The sequence below is a fragment of the Notothenia coriiceps genome, unplaced genomic scaffold (assembly GCF_000735185.1).
Source record: "Notothenia coriiceps isolate Sejong01 unplaced genomic scaffold, NC01 NC01_scaffold00036399, whole genome shotgun sequence".
Classification (NCBI taxonomy): Eukaryota; Metazoa; Chordata; class Actinopteri; order Perciformes; family Nototheniidae; genus Notothenia; species Notothenia coriiceps.
Window position 1 is genome coordinate 19,864 of NW_011369100.1, and position 16,855 is coordinate 36,718.

Genomic DNA, 16,855 nt, shown 5'->3' on the forward strand with positions numbered 1-16,855 from the left:
AATAAAATAAGCTATCATGGCTTATACTTGCATATCTAAACAGAATCATGAAAGCCTGTTGGTAGAGTCAGGCACACAAGTCCGTTTGAGTGTGCCTGCCAGTGTCTGAACACTCACTCACTGCTCGCTATGTAGCTAACTGTCCCTGCTGTTAGGCTACTTAGCTTGCATTGTTATGGATCTAAAGGTAGCAAAAGCTAACTTTCATAGCACAGCTTTTCTTTACTTCTCACTTAACACAATAAAGAAACAGACCAACAACACAAATCGATACTTACATATATTTTCACTTGTAGTATTATAATAATTGAAATGCTGGATCTTCTGGGGGTCTTCTGTCCGTGCTCAGCTACCGCAGCTGCACTGTACAATCGCCGTAAGACTGGGCTGTCACTCAAAAACTGAGTAGCCAATGGGGACGCACCCCTGAAAGTTCCGCCCACCTGGGACGTTTGTGTCAGAATCAAAAACAAAAAATGAGGGAGTGCAAACGCGAGAGCTGCAGCGAGAGCAAAATTCTGATCATTGAGAAAGAAGCAACAAGAACTGCAAACACAAATATATGTTAAAACAAAGAAAAAAGATGTATAGTTTACATGATTACACAAATGATTTGTTTGCAACTTATGGTTTTATTTTTGAAATTACATTTATTTTGCTTGAGTCAGTTTTTTTTCTCATAAACTTAGTTTTGCTTGATTCTGAGAAAGTGTTGCTTTATCTTTATGACACAAAACTAATCCCATACAATGTAAATTTGTTTTATAACATGTACATTTGTTTTATAAAATGTAAATTTGTCTCAAGCTTTGTTTCACACTTTGTAATTGTCGATTGCACTTCTCAGCCACCGTACTTATACCATCAATCACCATAAGCAGTTTTTAGAAATCCACAAAGGGCTAGAGAGAGATACTGAAGTTGAATTTAGGGACTCAAAATCTGTACTTACCGTTATTCCAGCCAGGAATTTCTTTGCAGCATCCCATAAGGAACTGCCTGTACTCTGCTCATTCTTATCATGTATGGAATACTTTATATGCTTTAGCAAATTTGTGCTGGCCTCAAGCCAAAGGTCATGGTCACTGGACATAGTACAAAACACACTGTAGGAAACAGCTACATGAAGATCAAGCAGCAGCTGAGAAATCTGCCTGTTAGTTGCATGTGTTACAGTAAATGTGAGGAACGTGGAACACAAGTGTGTACGTTTTCCAGTTTCTTTAATTTAGTGTTGAATTCCAAAGCACCACGTGTCCGGACACTATGTCCCACACCATCAAAATACCTCTTTGGATTGGCTTTTCCTCTAAACTAAGATGCGTGATTCACTGTGACACCAGAAAATTCCAAATCAACTGTACTTTCCCTCAGAGTTTACTTTTCATCAGGAAGCAGCATCTGAGGTTAATTATTTACTTTTTTGACAGATAACCCACAAACTCAACATGAGTCCCTTCCACACAATCAGTCTATTACTGACATGCAGGAATCATGTGTGAATGGAAGCCGGTATTGATAGTACATGTTATTAAATTGTCAGGGAAAATGCTGGTACGCATGTGTTGTGAATGAAGTGATACCAATGCAGGAACATGCCATAGTTATTCCATCTGACCCAAAATGCTTTCATTGAACCATTCAAAAGTCAACACTGATGACATATCTGCATACTGTTTGTTGACCCTTCTATTCCATCAATGCCATGAAATGTTTAAGAAGTGCAAGGGCGAAATATTCCTGAACGTAGCCTGTGTGAATAGAGAAAAACCTCAGTGGGGGCTTCAAGGTTTTTTGCAGTAATTAACCAAGAACTGTGTGAAAGACGCTTCAGATATGTTGTTATTGAACCTCCACCACAGCAGATTCCTCAAGACTATCCAGATAAATCAGATTATTCCTGCATTGATAGTTACAGTGTGTTTGAATGCTTAAAAAGTGTTTTTTCCGATTTGCAGTCCTTAAGAGCAAATGTTTGCAGTACATTCACCTTCCAAATGGATACATGATTTTCCATCTGTAATATAATTGTTGTAATATTTGTACTGCCATCACAATTAATTCATTTGAATGCTACTCATCGGAAATAACCATTTTTGTAATTGTATCAGACATCTGCTTGGATTCACAATGCAACCGATAAACAGGGAGGCATCTTATCTCTGTGTGTTTGTTATTTTGAACAGCACATATTTTTCAAACCTGTGCTGACCTCTGACTTCCTCTCCTAGGAGATGCCAGAGGTGAATGTGACCTGGTCTGGCGAGGGACCCCGCGCGCTTGATTCAGTCCACATTTCAATCGCTGTGGCCACTGACAAAGGCCTCATTACCCCCATCATCAGGGATGCTGCAAACAAAGGAGTTCAGGAGATCTCAGCTAACATCAAGGTACAACATTTTTTTATAAACCTGAATGTTGTGATATGCTATGTTGTGACAGGTGTCCCCTGAAGCCTTCTTGCAGGGGCAATTTTTCTCATACTTTCATTGCTGTGAGTAGATTATAACGTCAAGGTGCCGAGGCGTTTGCTGTTTACTTTTACGTGGGACTTGACTGCAGCCCAACCGTATGGGAAAAATAACTACGTGTGCATCTGTAGAGCTGTGCTCACCTTCTGGCTGGAACTTTATCTTTTATTTTTTTAAATATCCATCTGATCATGTAGAGTAGAAATCACAATATAATTTCAACTGGATAGATCTGAAGGTAGCCGATTGGATTCATGGTAGTCAGATCTTCCTCAGCTGTTACTGGCCACAGATGGAGTGCAAAGCATCACTGGTCAACTCTTTCTCTCACTCCCAGTCAGCAGCTGGGGACAAACGTTTATTCACATAGATGTGCTCTCGAAATCTAATATGCATGTGCAGACACACACTTGATGATTAGCCCCTCTCTTTCTCATCAAAGCCACACACACAGATCAAATAGAGAATTTCTCAATGAGGGTTATGCACATAATGTCTCTCACCAGCAGTGACCAGGTGTCACATTCCTAAATGCTCACTTAACACTGCTTCTTAACCTAATGACTCAATATCAGCCTGCAGTGGTGACCTCACATTTCTGTCTCAGTGGCAGAAGAAGTATCGGTATGATTGTATTTGTAAAAGTGACAGTACCAATTTCAACTGGGGAGAGGGAGGAAAAGGTGGGATGATTAATTTTTCAGGGAAAATACACATTATATCTGTAAATGTCAGTAAGATGTGTTGAGGGAAAGAGTGAGTGGGTGTTGAATTGCTCTGATTCAAGCTTTTACCGTATGACTGTGCTGTTATGGCGTAACTCCATGCAGAACAGATGTTGCAACAAATAAGAGAATTCTTGTCACTACAGACAATTTAGCCCACTAACGTCAATACTGTAATTTGTAGCAAAACTATTGTGGCAATGATTGTTTAATGGCGTAGTGTTCAGTATTATGCATTTGGATAATGCTCAATTAAATTATTGATGTATAAAGTAATTCAAACCCAGGTTTTTATTTTTGAACATGCATTCTTTAGCAAACTGGAAAATGCATTTCCTGCTGAAAATGCGTGCGAATGCTGTAAACTGTGTACATTTGTTGCTGAATTTAGCTGAAAATACAGAAAAAGTTGAATATTTTATTAGTTGAATGGTAGCTTCTTTTAGCTACAAAAACCAAGTACCGGTAAGTGTGTTGCTGAACTTAGCGGAGAAATGCAGAAAAGTGAAATGGTTTGAATCAAAATTGTTACAGCTCAAATGCATTGCAATGACTTTGTTGGAAACTTGAAAGTGAAATGTTAAACTAAAAGAGTATTAAAAATAGTGAAGAAGCTTAATATTTAAAAGAAAAGGTTTAAAAAAGGTATAAACAACAACATGTATAGCCTTAATGTCCTGAAATGGCTGAATACATTAATAGTTGAATGGTTTCTGTAAGAGTTAGATATTAAATGTAAGTAGTAGTGAATTAATGTGTATTAAGAAGAGAAAATAAAGTAAAAGCGCTTTGAAAAGCAGCAGAATATCTTAACTGCAAACCTTTGAACTAAAACCATACATCACCAATAATGTTATCCTAATCTTTGAAACAAGGTGAACTACAGTGTACATCCTTCTTTAAACTGTATATCTATTTGTATTGGCTCTAGGTGTAATTATTGCTTCCTGAGTCTAGATTGCATCAAGTTTTCATATAGCTGTGCACTTGTCTTTGAGAAGAGAAAATGTATGTTGAAATTTGAAGTGGGAAGTTCCGAAAATTGTAATAATTCTATTCTTCTTTTCGCTTTTGAAATACGCTCGTAGTGACGTACATTTGTTATATTATGTCCTCAAAATCAATCGTCATGACTACATTTTGAAGGCTGTAATGTCTGTTGGTGCAAGGTGTCAACCAACTGCAGGAGACCTTTAAATCACACACACTTACAACATCTGCTATAAAGCATGGGCACTAACACTGCAGATTTCAGTCCACTAAAGCCTTCAGAATGAGCTTCACCTCCCACTGTTTTGAGTTAGAACTACATTGGTGTAATTATTGTTCCCAGATTAAAAAAACATGCGGTTTAAATGAAGCACAGAGGTCGCCGCCTTTTTATGTGATAGCGTGGGACATCAGACTTTCTTTGCACGAAGAGCTCTTATCTCAAATGTGCCCACCATTTCCCACCGTCTCTCACCGTCCTGTGAGTCATTCCTGACTTTTGTGTCGGTCGCGTTCCCGCATTAACCTTTTAAGTACATTTCCATTTGAATAAAGTTCAAATTATATAAAGATGTGGCGGCCACCCAGAAGTGTGGACTAAAAGAAAGAGCTCAGAAAAAAGAGAAGTGTAACTGTATCACTGTTATTAAAGCAATGTCTGTAGTATTGTTGATCCGTGGCACCTCGTTGAATGTTTGGAAAATCTTTATTGTGAAAGTCTAGTGCAGGGGTGTCAAACTCAAGGCCCGGGAGCCAAATCCGGCCCGTGACTTCATTTTATGTGGCCCACAAGAGCTTGAAAGAATATAATATGTTTATTATACGGTTACATGCCCATAAACTACATGTAGCACAATGCATCTCAAATTTGACTTTTTTCTCAGAATTCGACTTTTTTACTTAAATCTGCCTTTTTTTCAAAATGTTATTTCTTTTTTTCCTTTTTTTTCTCCAGAATTTGGCTTTTCTTTTGAAATCCTTTTGTGACATTCTCACTGAAGAGACTTGCAATTATTTGCCCTAGACTTCTGCTTTCAGACGTAGTTCATTATGAAGTTATTACCCTATCCGATAATCATCCAATGCAGGGGCAATAATGTAATATAATACATTATTTTATTATATTAAATATTTATATATGTAATTTAATATAGTCTTATATATAAAACTTGCCCTTTGAGTGCAACCATGATGCCAATGTGGCCCGAGAGGAAATTGAGTTTGACACCCGTGGTCTAGTGCATCAGCAGATATGTTCCTCCGAGTTTGTCACTCTCATGCTCTGTTGCAGCATGGCAGAGCCTGGCTGAAGCAATGTGTTCCCTTCTGGGTGATGTCAATCCCCTTTCTTCATTGTAGCAATGCACCGTCTGATAGTTTCCATTTATCTCAGCGCTTGCTATTGGACATTTCATACATTTCTTCAATAAGCTTTGTGAAAGTTTTCCCCTGTGGCCTTTCACCAAACGTCTGAACGATTTTAAAATGTAAAGGACTGCAAAAAGAAGGATTGCTCTTTGGCCATGCGCCAGCCAAAAGCCGCCTTAAATCCAGGAAAAGTTTCCTGAAGAGCGTCCCACCCCTCGGAACACCGAGCACAAGCAGTGAAAGAGTCACTCGGTGGGAAGAAAGACTTGACAACCTCCCATCAGCAACAACAATGGAGCTAAAGGCGAGCGAGGCACTGCCCCTTGGAGCAGACACCAACACCAAGTGTGGAAATGCCTAAACAGAATAAGATCTGGTGTTGGACGTGCAAAAGCCACTCTCACCAAATGGGGATACCTAAATGACGGGGACGTTGTGTGTGACTGCGGCATTGAACCACAAACAATGCAACACCCCCTGATATGGCCCCTGCTGGAGCAACCCTGCACAACATCGGACTTGGCAGAGTTTAATGAGAAGGGAAAGCAATGTGTTCAGCTGTGGCTGAACCACATCTAACCAAGCCCTGTACTGTAACTGACTGCCTTGTGGACACGATGAGAAGAAGAAGTGTGTGTTTCTGCTTGTATCTGGCTACATCAGATAGAAGAGGCTTGTTTGACTCTTTCACTTTCAGCTGAAGATGATTCAGACCGGGATGTCAATGTATAAAAGAGTATGACCTCAATGTCTGCCACTTGATTCTCACTACATTGGCAGAGAACATGCTGTATTGGGATTAATATTGTATGATATATAAAAGAGATGTGAAATGGCAACATCACCAAGCCTTAGTCAGTCTCTTGGTTGGCTCCCCACTTTGGTTCAGTTGGAATAATCTCAACAATATTGTACAGAGAGACATGGTCTCAAACAGACAATCAATTTGTCAATCAGACAAAGTGAGTAAACGTCTAAGCCCAAATAGTTTTACAGTTTGCCAGTTTATAAACTCATTTTAGGCAGATAAAAACAAGCTAACTGTCTGGTCAATACTTGTCGGACCATAATGACATCTTCAAATCTGGTCCTGTGGCCTATATATTCCACATACGTACGTAGATATATTTTTATAGAGGGAATTTACCTCCTTAATTCACTACAAATATTTTTCATGTGGACACGTGTATTTCTAATACTTTGGATACCAACTGTGTGTTCTCTGTCCAATACAATGTGTGTTTTCTTTTTCACTGTATATATCCTGCAAGTTGTCTAAAATCCTGCTTGGATCTCTGAAACTAAGTTTAAGAGTTTTAATGACAGTGAATCTTTCCATAGGCTCTGGCCCAGAAGGCTCGAGATGGTAAACTTCTGCCTGAAGAGTACCAGGGAGGCTCATTCAGGTAAACACACACATCATCTCTTGGCTTAAAAAAGAGACCTATAGAAAGTCACAAAATAAAAAAAATCATAATATTTCAAGCCACTCCTCTGCGTTATGTAGTATACCACTGTCAAATTTCTCAATTCAATAAACCGCCTTTTCATCTCCAACCCCTTAATTCTATCACACAATTTCCTCTGTAGCTCGGCAGTAAGATTGTATCATATATTTCCGCTATTATGACTTATGACTTGAATCCGGTTCCACAGATAGTTAATATATTATGCATATTCCACATTAAATGCAGGGCCTCAACTGAATGTGATCCTGGGCAAAGAGTACCATCAGTAACCGAGCCATCAATTTCAGAAAAGTGGAAAGGGAGTCTTTACAACTCATTAGAATTAATGGTGTCATTTAGACATAAATGGGGTTTCTGTGTCAGGCAGGAGCGATGAAGTCCTATAGAGAAGCAGCCCTCTTTGTTCTCCCGAGGATATGTATGCCCTTCCTCTATTACTTTTTCCATCCCCCTGAGCTAGAATTCTCATTAAGGCAAACAGCTAACTGCCCTTGGGGTCAGTCTTGCTCACCATCAACAACACAGAGAGAGACTTAGAGCCCTGCGCTGCCGCAATAATCTTTACTGATCTGTGTTCTTTTTAGTAAAGTAAGATTTTCACAGCTGATTATATTTATATTTATTCTCCCCTCAATTTTTGTATTCACTCACATCTAGAGGTAATGTGAGGTTTTTGAATTAAGCGGCTGTTTTAAAAGCCCCCATGTGCCTGTTTTGTTGATTTTAATGCATTTTCTCCCCTGCTGAGCGTGACTAATGATGTAAGATGTTTACTGTGTCTTCCCTCTTCTTTTCTCTCTCTGTCAGTATATCTAACCTGGGGATGTTCGGTATCAGTGGCTTCAGCGCCGTGATCAACCCTCCTCAGGCGTGCATCCTTGCGGTCGGTACCTCCAGGTCCGAGCTGCGACTGTGCGAGGATAGCCAGACCCTGCGCACCCAGCAGCTGATGACAGTCACACTGTCCAGTGACGGAAGAATGGTGGATGACGAATTAGCCTCACGGTTTCTCAATAAATTCCGCAGCAACCTAGAAAAACCACAACGCATGGCCCTAGCCTGAAATATATATATAAAGTGAGATAGCTGTTGGAAAGGGATTCTAAGGTCACAGCAAGAAAAACCTGCATGACAAAGCCTGTGTCATGCTCTTAAAAAGCTAATTCACGATCATGCTTGGATTAAGGCTTACAAAGTAGGCATGTATATAGTGTAAACGTGTGTTGTTTGCTTACTACTGATTTAAAATGACCAGGCTTTGTGATGCAGGAGTTCAATTTGGATTTTGCTAGAGTGGTAGAGGATTCTTGCCGCTGTGCCAAATATAAGGGCAGAGGTGGCATACTGTAAAAGGGGTGGTTTTTCAATCACACCAGTGTTGTGTATATATGAAGAGGTTATTCCACTTCAAGTTCTTTTCTTCAGACCCTTTTCATCTACTCTGTGTCACTATTAATGCACATGCAAGTGGTTCTGCAAAATAAAAATATATGTATCATTGAACATCTGTAGCAATTCAGCTTCCGATAAGGATAAACCAGAATGAACCATTTCCTGCTGTTACAGAATTCATGTTCAAGAACTTAATGATTGTTCATATTATTCATACATGTTAACTTATTTAAAACAGATTGTTTGACACTCCTTAAATTGAATCTCAAGTCCATGTGTATACTAAATAAATACTATCATTTAGGTTTTTGATTTCCCTTAGATGCCAATAAATCACGTTATTCCTTGAGATGTCTCCGTGCCTCATTTAACACATGTTTTTCCCCATCCTCATACACACAGCTACCAGGGAAACCATGTCTGTTTGTGTCTAACTATTTAATTAGAATCTAAAGAGACTACAAAGTCATTATTTCATAGAAGCCAATTAGAATAATTTGCTTGGCTTAGTAAACAGGTCAGTCTCTGCTGACAGATGTTTATCTTTGCTGTAAGCGGGCATAACAGCTGTTTACATAGTTACCCGCAAAACACGGGTGGGCAGAGTTTATCCTAGATGGGCTGTTAGCTTTGTTTTTTTTGGATTAAGTGAAAAGCTGCTGAAAAGGGAAAAGTTTGAATATCTGACTTACTCACGTCTCTGGTTTTGATTTAAATGTTTCACACCACATACAAATGAAGCACAATAAAAATACGGGTGGAGTTAATGCAGTCTGACGAGGCTTGGACATTGCTCTGAGGCGGACCGGGAGCTCACCTGGTAACACGGGCAGCCCATGTACTGAGACTAAATAATTATTATACTATTACAATTTGTCTGCTCCTGCAGCTTTTCACATTTGACCCCTTGTCAACAACTCTGGAAAAAGGAAGTGTTCTTCTGTGGTTTCTTTGGAGTCAAATAGAGTTGTGTGCATTCTCCATCCAGTACAGAAGGGGTAAATATGGATGAGAAAGAGGGGAGGGGGGCAATTGGCAGAGGACAGCTGTTTTCTACAGTGTGCCAACTGTTCTGAAAACCATATGTGGACATACACACCACAGTCCTAGTTACCAAGGTGATGGAAGCTACACTCAAATAAAAAGAAACCAAAAAACAGATCCCTTAAACATTTAAACATCAGTCATCACAATACATCTCTACAACAGTAATCCAATGCTTTTAATGCTTTACACATCTTTTAGTTTTTAACTCACACCATATTCCATCATCCACGCTGAGTCACACTGACCTCTTCCTTCCAGCTATCTCCTCCTCATTGAATATAAATGTATTATTACTTGGTGAGACATGCTCATAATCCAACCGCTGCATCCTATCTGTGTGCACAACTTCAACTGCTGGGAAGAGATAAAGTACTTACCACTGATCAACGTCATATCGGGTCAAATAATGAAATTGAAACAGCAGCAAGAGAAGGCAAAACCGATATGAACACTAGCTTTAGAGCATAAGGAAAAATCCACACACTTTAAGTAGTGTTTTAAGTTGTTTAACATGCCTAGATGAATGGAGGATTTGTTGAAAAATCAAAGCTAATGATAACCATGTGTCCTTTTTTTTTTTTTAAGCTCATTATTTGTCTCATGGTCTTGTGCTACCAAAACCCCCGTAGCATGATGAGATGTTTGTGTTTGAACAAGGCGTCCTTGTGTCATTGGTATGCAATATCCTTAAGGCACAATATTTCTTGTGAATTAGACCATTCTTGCTGCTGACAAGAAACAAATGTCAGTTCTTATATGCCCTCCTGTTCTGTTTCTCAAGATGGTTTCATTATTAGAACTGCCTGCTTTATCCCATTTTGCTATCAGCTTGTCAACTTCTAGGACACAGCAGTTGAACAATGCCATTCTAAATAGTAGCTCTGTGAATGCAGCAAAACAGATTCTGACATTTTCTTATCTTTTCTTTCACAGTCTGACATTTACTTTCCTGACTGCCGCCTGCCAATCTTTCACCCAGCAATCTTGTTATGTGAAACAGTTGGATAAGCGAGCCACCAGACAGAGGAAGTCAGATTGGTTTTGATGAACTGTGCACGAGGCCTTTAAGATATTGCGGGGGCTCTCGGCGGTGTGTAGGTCAGACTCATGGACACACAGCATGTGTTCAGAGAGTGAGGCAGTTGCTATGGAGACCAAAGTGGGCAAATGTGCATTTCTGTTGTGCTGATATTTGGATGTCCTTCAGATCAGTTGTCTGATGAATGTGTTGGTCAAAAAATCAGAAGTGGTCAGAATTCCATGTTTGAAGGGCTTTGACTGCACAAACAATGAGGGGCTTGAAAATAAACCAGGGTGGGGGGTTAGGGAGTAGCAGTCTACCAGTCTGCATCCACCCCTTTCTGTTAGCCTCTATGAATCCCCAGCCATTACTACATTCAGTATCAAAGCTTGGAACCATTTTGTATTAACAGTTAAAAGCTTTGTAATTATATTAAATGATGGTAACACTTTATATTAAGGTACACAAATTCACCATCAACTAGTTGTTAGTTAACATGCATATTAGCAGTATATTAGCTCTTTATTAGTCATTATAAAACACTTATTAATGCCTAATTGTACATGACCATATTCTACAATAATATGCCATTGGTTGAGGGGTTTTCCTCAATAACCCTCTAAATTAGTGCTTATTTATTGCAAGTAAGGAAGTTGTTGTACATGAGTTTTTATGCTCTGCTCAATATGGGCCTAATAAGGCAATAGTACCACAAGAATAGTAATTCTCCCATAATAACCCTTAACAAATATGATCTATTCTTATTTAACAAGACATGAAACTATAATTGTTAATTGTGTCTAAATAACTCAAAAATGAGGTATTTATATCTAAGAACATGTTCCCTAATTTAAAGTGAAGTTGTGTTCATATCCAATAAGCTAGTAGTTTGACTCTAATTATGTATTTCTATCTAAGAATATGTTCCCTATTTTAAAGTGAAGTCTTGTTCATAACCAATAAGCTAGTAGTTTGACTCTAATTTACCTGAACAGGTTCCCTATTCTAAAGTTGCCTCCTCTTCACACTTTGTAAATACATTATAGCACACAACTACTGAAATGTACCTCAACAGAACATGAACAAAGTAGGCACACGTTGAAATATCTGTTTTATTAATGAACCACTAAAGAGAAGTTCAGACACCAAAACATGTCAAGTTTCACCGAGGCTGAGAACACATATGCAGCCTGTACTTTTGAATAAAAACAGATTTTTCAACAGAGTTTATGTATCTGTGTGATTAGGGCTGCTCGATTATGGCAAAAATCATAATCTCGATTATTTGGGTCAATAATTGATATCACAATTATTAAAAACGATTATCCATTTACTTTGAAAACATCCATTTATTGAAAAAAAAAATGTGAAAAGTATGTTTTTAACAGTTGATTACCTTGAACTCTAAGTATAATTCAACTGAAAAACCAATAAAAAAAAAAAATTCGTTTTATTTCGATTATGTTGCTTTCATAATCGTTGCAAGCCAAAATCGTAATTGCGATTAAAATATGATTAATTGAGCAGCCCTATGTGTGACCATACTGTGTGACCTGCTTGTATGAACAACATCCAACAGCCAGCCAAAGTCTTTTGACAGCCATGATGAGCAGCCATGCTCCTTTATTGACTTATTTGCAGTCCACTGACATTCAAACGGAGTGAAACTATAAAAAATAAGTTACAAGGCACTTAATGATCTCATAAATGGAAGTGTAACATACATAGATTAACACATTGGCCCGCTAAGTGTAAACAAGGTAAATATAGAATGCTAGCTGTGCAATAAGCATGTAGCCTATAGGCCTACAGGCTAGTATGGCTAACGCTAGCGCGAATGCTAACACATTTTCTCATTTAGTTTAAACATCTCCAAATGTCATCACATAAACACAATACATGTTACTAATCCTTACAGTGTAAGTGTAAGGCTTACACTTATACTTACAGTCATTGCTTTCTGAAGGGCTTGACCCTTTTACTCTTCAGGCTGCATAGGGGAAATTAGTAGTGTCTACTGCAATGCAATTCAGTTCACTTTCTCATACCTCCTGTAGGCTACCCGGTTTCCTGTCTACCCTTCAGTACAAATTTTACAAAAATATAAATGTGCAAATATGAAACATATAGGTCAATATCACCTTATTATTGGATAGCTGAACTGTCAATACCCCAAAACATATTATTAGATAGAAATACCAACTTTTTTGTTATTTAGACACAATTAACACTTATAGCTTCATGTCTTGTTACATAAATAGATCATATTTGTTAAGTGTTATTATGGGAGAATTACTATTCTTGTGGTACTACTGCCTTATTAGGCCCATGTTGAGCAGCGCATATTAAGACCAAAACTCATGTAGCCTATACAACTTCCTTACTTGCAATATATAAGCACTAATTTAGAGGGTTATTGAGGAAACACTCTCAACTAATGGCCTATTACTTGTAGAATATGGTCATGTAGAATAAGGCATTAATAAGTGTTTTATAATGACTAATAAAGAGCCAATATACTGCTAATATGCATGTTAACAACTAGTTGATGGTGAATTTGTGTACCTTAATATAAAGTGTTACCCAAATTATTATACGTCTGTCTTTTCAAGGAGGGTAGTGTTGGGGAGGAAAAACAAGGACCACTTCATGAATAATCAAAGAAACCCTATTATTGTATCATCTAAATATTTCCCATTTTCATCTGATTTTTCTCTCTCTCTGGGGTCTCTCCCTGTCCCTTTTGATCTCACAGACACATATTTCCCCTCTGTGAACAGGCTGAATGATCACCAGGGTTGGTGAGAGGCCTGCTCTCATCCACATTATCTCACGCTCAAGTTTGTTCAACCATTGTAGACAGGATTTCCTCTGGTCTCCCCATTTTCCCCTGCTCCCAGCACTGCTCTATTCAGTCCTTTTTTAACTGCGAGGCAGACCTTGCTCCCTATACTGTATAATGCACTTCCACTTCCTCCTACTGTGTAAATGTCTTTTCATGTCTTAAAAAAAAATCCCTTTTTTTTAACACTCAACATAAGGCATCCTGTTTGAGTTTTCTGAAACGGATTACATCTGCAAACACTTAACATATGAGATCACTGGCGCTGAACCTCACTGTGCTGACTGAGAGTCCGACCCAGATGGCTATTCAGTGCTTTGTGACACTCACTGACTAAACACACTCACTCTGCTGTCCGAGCACCCGAACACAAGCTAGGCTCTTGGTTTGTTTTTGTTGTACAAAGCCCAGCCTTTTGAAGCAGTCCACTCATGGTACCATGATGCCAGGACAGCTCATTCAGCCTGGGACGACATTTGGGGGGTGAGGCAGAGCTCATCTATCGGCCACATATACACAACAAGTGCACACCCCTTCTGACGACCTCATACAACTCCGAAGAGACCCTAGCGTTTGAGTAAACATAGATCTTCTTCTGATTGACTGTAAAGGAAGTAGTGTCAAGAAGCTATCAAAAACATTGATCTGATAAATACTTAACATCTTACATGTTTTTTCTACTTTGGTTGATCAGAGAAAAATGTTTGGAAACTTAATTTTGTCTTTATCCTCAGCTGATATTTAACACACTATGTCGTTTTAAGCATCAAACCACATCTGTGTAAACACTCATATTCACTGGATGCGAATGATTGATTTCATGTCTCTGCTCTGTACTTATATGGACATCTTGCAAACTCTTCTAGTCGCAAACCAGTCACTGCGCTGGTCTGAGGGAAAAAGGGACGTCACCTAACAGGAATGCTGAGGAGGAGTCATTAGTCAGCCATTACCACGAGTATATCCAACCACAAGAGCTTCTGGAGAGAGCGTATGTGGGCGTCCTCACCGAAAAGCTATCATGGAAAAAACGAGTTCCGAGCTGGATGAGTATTAGTTGACTCAGCAGTCTGATGTTTAATTTAGGCCTCATTCAAGCCCAATTTACAGCTGTTCACCTTCTGTTTTGTTTTTTTTGTCCCGTTGCAACAGCAAAGATAGCAACATAATAACCCTGACACCTTATGATTAGTTGTTAGGTTACAGATAGGCTTTAATCATCTTGGGTTTTTCTTTACATGTTATATCAAAGCCATTTCACACATGAATGAAACATCTGACCGACCACATGATCATGTTCATGCTAACAGAGGCCAAGTTTAATTTACTTCTATAGACTGACAATGATCGAGAGGTTTGTGTATTCCTCCTTGCTCAAGTGTTGACCATAATTCACCTTTTTTATTCTTGCCTACATGTGTGTATGTTTGGCTGTTTGAAAAGAGATTTATCAATCACAGTTCATGTTACACATTCACCCAACTATTCATTTAGGGATTATTTTCAGTTTGTCTCAATGTTGTTTCTCAAGAGAGAGAAACTGGGACAGAGCTTGTTCTGAGAGGGAAACTAAATGAAGGCTGAATAATCATTTTTCATTCTTAGTTGCTTCTTTGGCACTTACACTCTTTTTCATTATCCTATCCCACCCAGAATTTCACTTATACTGTTTAATTGGTTTGTTATAAACTGTATGTTATCAGAGTGGACTTAGTGGATATTTACACTAGTCTTCATATCATAGATAAACTACTATTACAAGCAAGACAAGGCCAACTGTATTATTATATCCAAACACAGGGGGAAATTAATGTGGTTGACAAGAAAAAAACTAAACTGTAACCCAAATATACAGTAGGTACAATCTTCATTGGGTTTCCTATATGCAGACTACAGATGCTTGTTTCTTCATGTTTTGCACTATAAAGAAGTTTTACTATGGCAACAGCTAAAACAGGAAGTGACTTGTATTTGTAGGTTAGGAAGTGTGAATCTATCTGATACTCTCTTCTCTTTTTGACATTTATTACTTGTGTGAACCATGGGTGGGTGGGTGTCAGAAAAGTTAAATGTATCTGAATCTGTGCGTGAAATCATAGCCAGAAGTCAGTACGACAGTTTTAAATCTTAGTCTTTGAGTTTACCAAAAAACCGATCTCTATGTTTTTTATGTCCTTATTTTATCAATCCAAAAAGTAGTTTATTCCCAAACTAGATTAGCTGTTTGAGAAGGGAAGTCAAGTGCTTAGTCCTGATCATCTGTGTGAAGTACATTGTTTGTTTATCAGTTTTGTTCCGCAATTATCCCACTAGTTCCTTTTCCTGCATTTGTCACTATTAGCTGTGTGACGGTGTTAGTGTTTAGGGCTTTGATAGCAACCTTTGTGTTCAGGGGTATATCATGCTGGTGACTTGGCTCTAGGGATGTTCGCCTGTTGGTCACTTGATTGGTCCACCACCTAGGTCAGGACTGAAATATACAACTATTAGATTGTTTATTGGTGTTATTTCTGTATGAACATTAAAGGTTTCCAGGTGTTGCATTCAAAAGTAAGTGATGATAGTTAATAAAGTCTGTTGAAGGAAAACCTTTTTATCTGTTGTCCATCAACAGCTATTTTAGGTTTCAGTAACAGGTTTGATGGAAAAAAATAACTACACGATATTTCACAGTGGTATTCTACTCTTCACCATCGGGTAGCCGGAGGACAGTTGTTTTCTATGATGCTGAACCTCAAACCTCAAGTAAAAATGGCTTTGTAAAATCTAAGTGGCTTTCTGTTTTGGCAGACTCATTATTAAGCCTCACCTTTTTTAACCTTGGCTATCTGATCCCTTGACTCTTTCATTAGCCACACCATGAAATTGAAAAGTTTGCTTTTAAGTCAAATCACAACAACTATTAGATGGTTCACCTCAAATCAGCATGAAAGGTTGTCATTTGGAACATGTTTGTATTTTGACATTAGTATTTAGCTATATTAGCATATTACTGTGCCAAAGTGACTGTAGACACTCACTCTGTTACATTTCCATTTCCTGTGTTTCACACTTCAGGCGTGTATCCGGTAAAGAAGCATATCTATACAATCTCTTTTAATGATTTTTTGTTTTACCCATTACCTTGTATTTCCCAATTTGTCCCATCCTGATAGGCTAAATGAGCTGGAAATTCAGTCATTTGATTGCCATAAGCTGTTGAGTGGAATAATAACTGTGTTCACCTGAAATAACAGGTCACATCTGTTTCCTCATTTGCTGTCCCCATGACAACAACATCACTGGCCATGCTGAGCAATCATATACTGTACAATTGTAATGTGTGGTTACACATATACAGAGCAGCAGTCACACATTCTTTACAAACTAGTTTATTTTAGACATTGCACACATCACATGAGATATGCTAACGTTGGGGGAAGATTCCTGAAACCTGAGATGACTCCATCTGTCACCTGGTGAAGTGAAATGTTAAACCCTGAGTTAAGGGTGAAGAGATGTTTCACATGATGTGAGTTAAAAGGAAGGAA

The 16,855-nt window shown here is 38.5% G+C and overlaps 1 protein-coding gene across 1 annotated transcript in view; it reads left to right on the forward strand.

The window, feature by feature from the left end:
• The window catches only part of pdhx (pyruvate dehydrogenase complex component X), a gene marked incomplete at its 5' end in the record, with an annotated part of 27,791 nt that extends 19,031 nt beyond the window's left edge, over positions 1-8,760 (forward strand). The window contains 3 exons of the mRNA XM_010792365.1: positions 2,232-2,390; positions 6,896-6,960; positions 7,831-8,760. Coding sequence (XP_010790667.1) covers positions 2,232-2,390; positions 6,896-6,960; positions 7,831-8,086 — 480 coding nt within the window. The remainder of the gene's footprint in view (positions 1-2,231; positions 2,391-6,895; positions 6,961-7,830) is intronic.
• Positions 8,761-16,855: the final 8,095 nt, after the last annotated feature.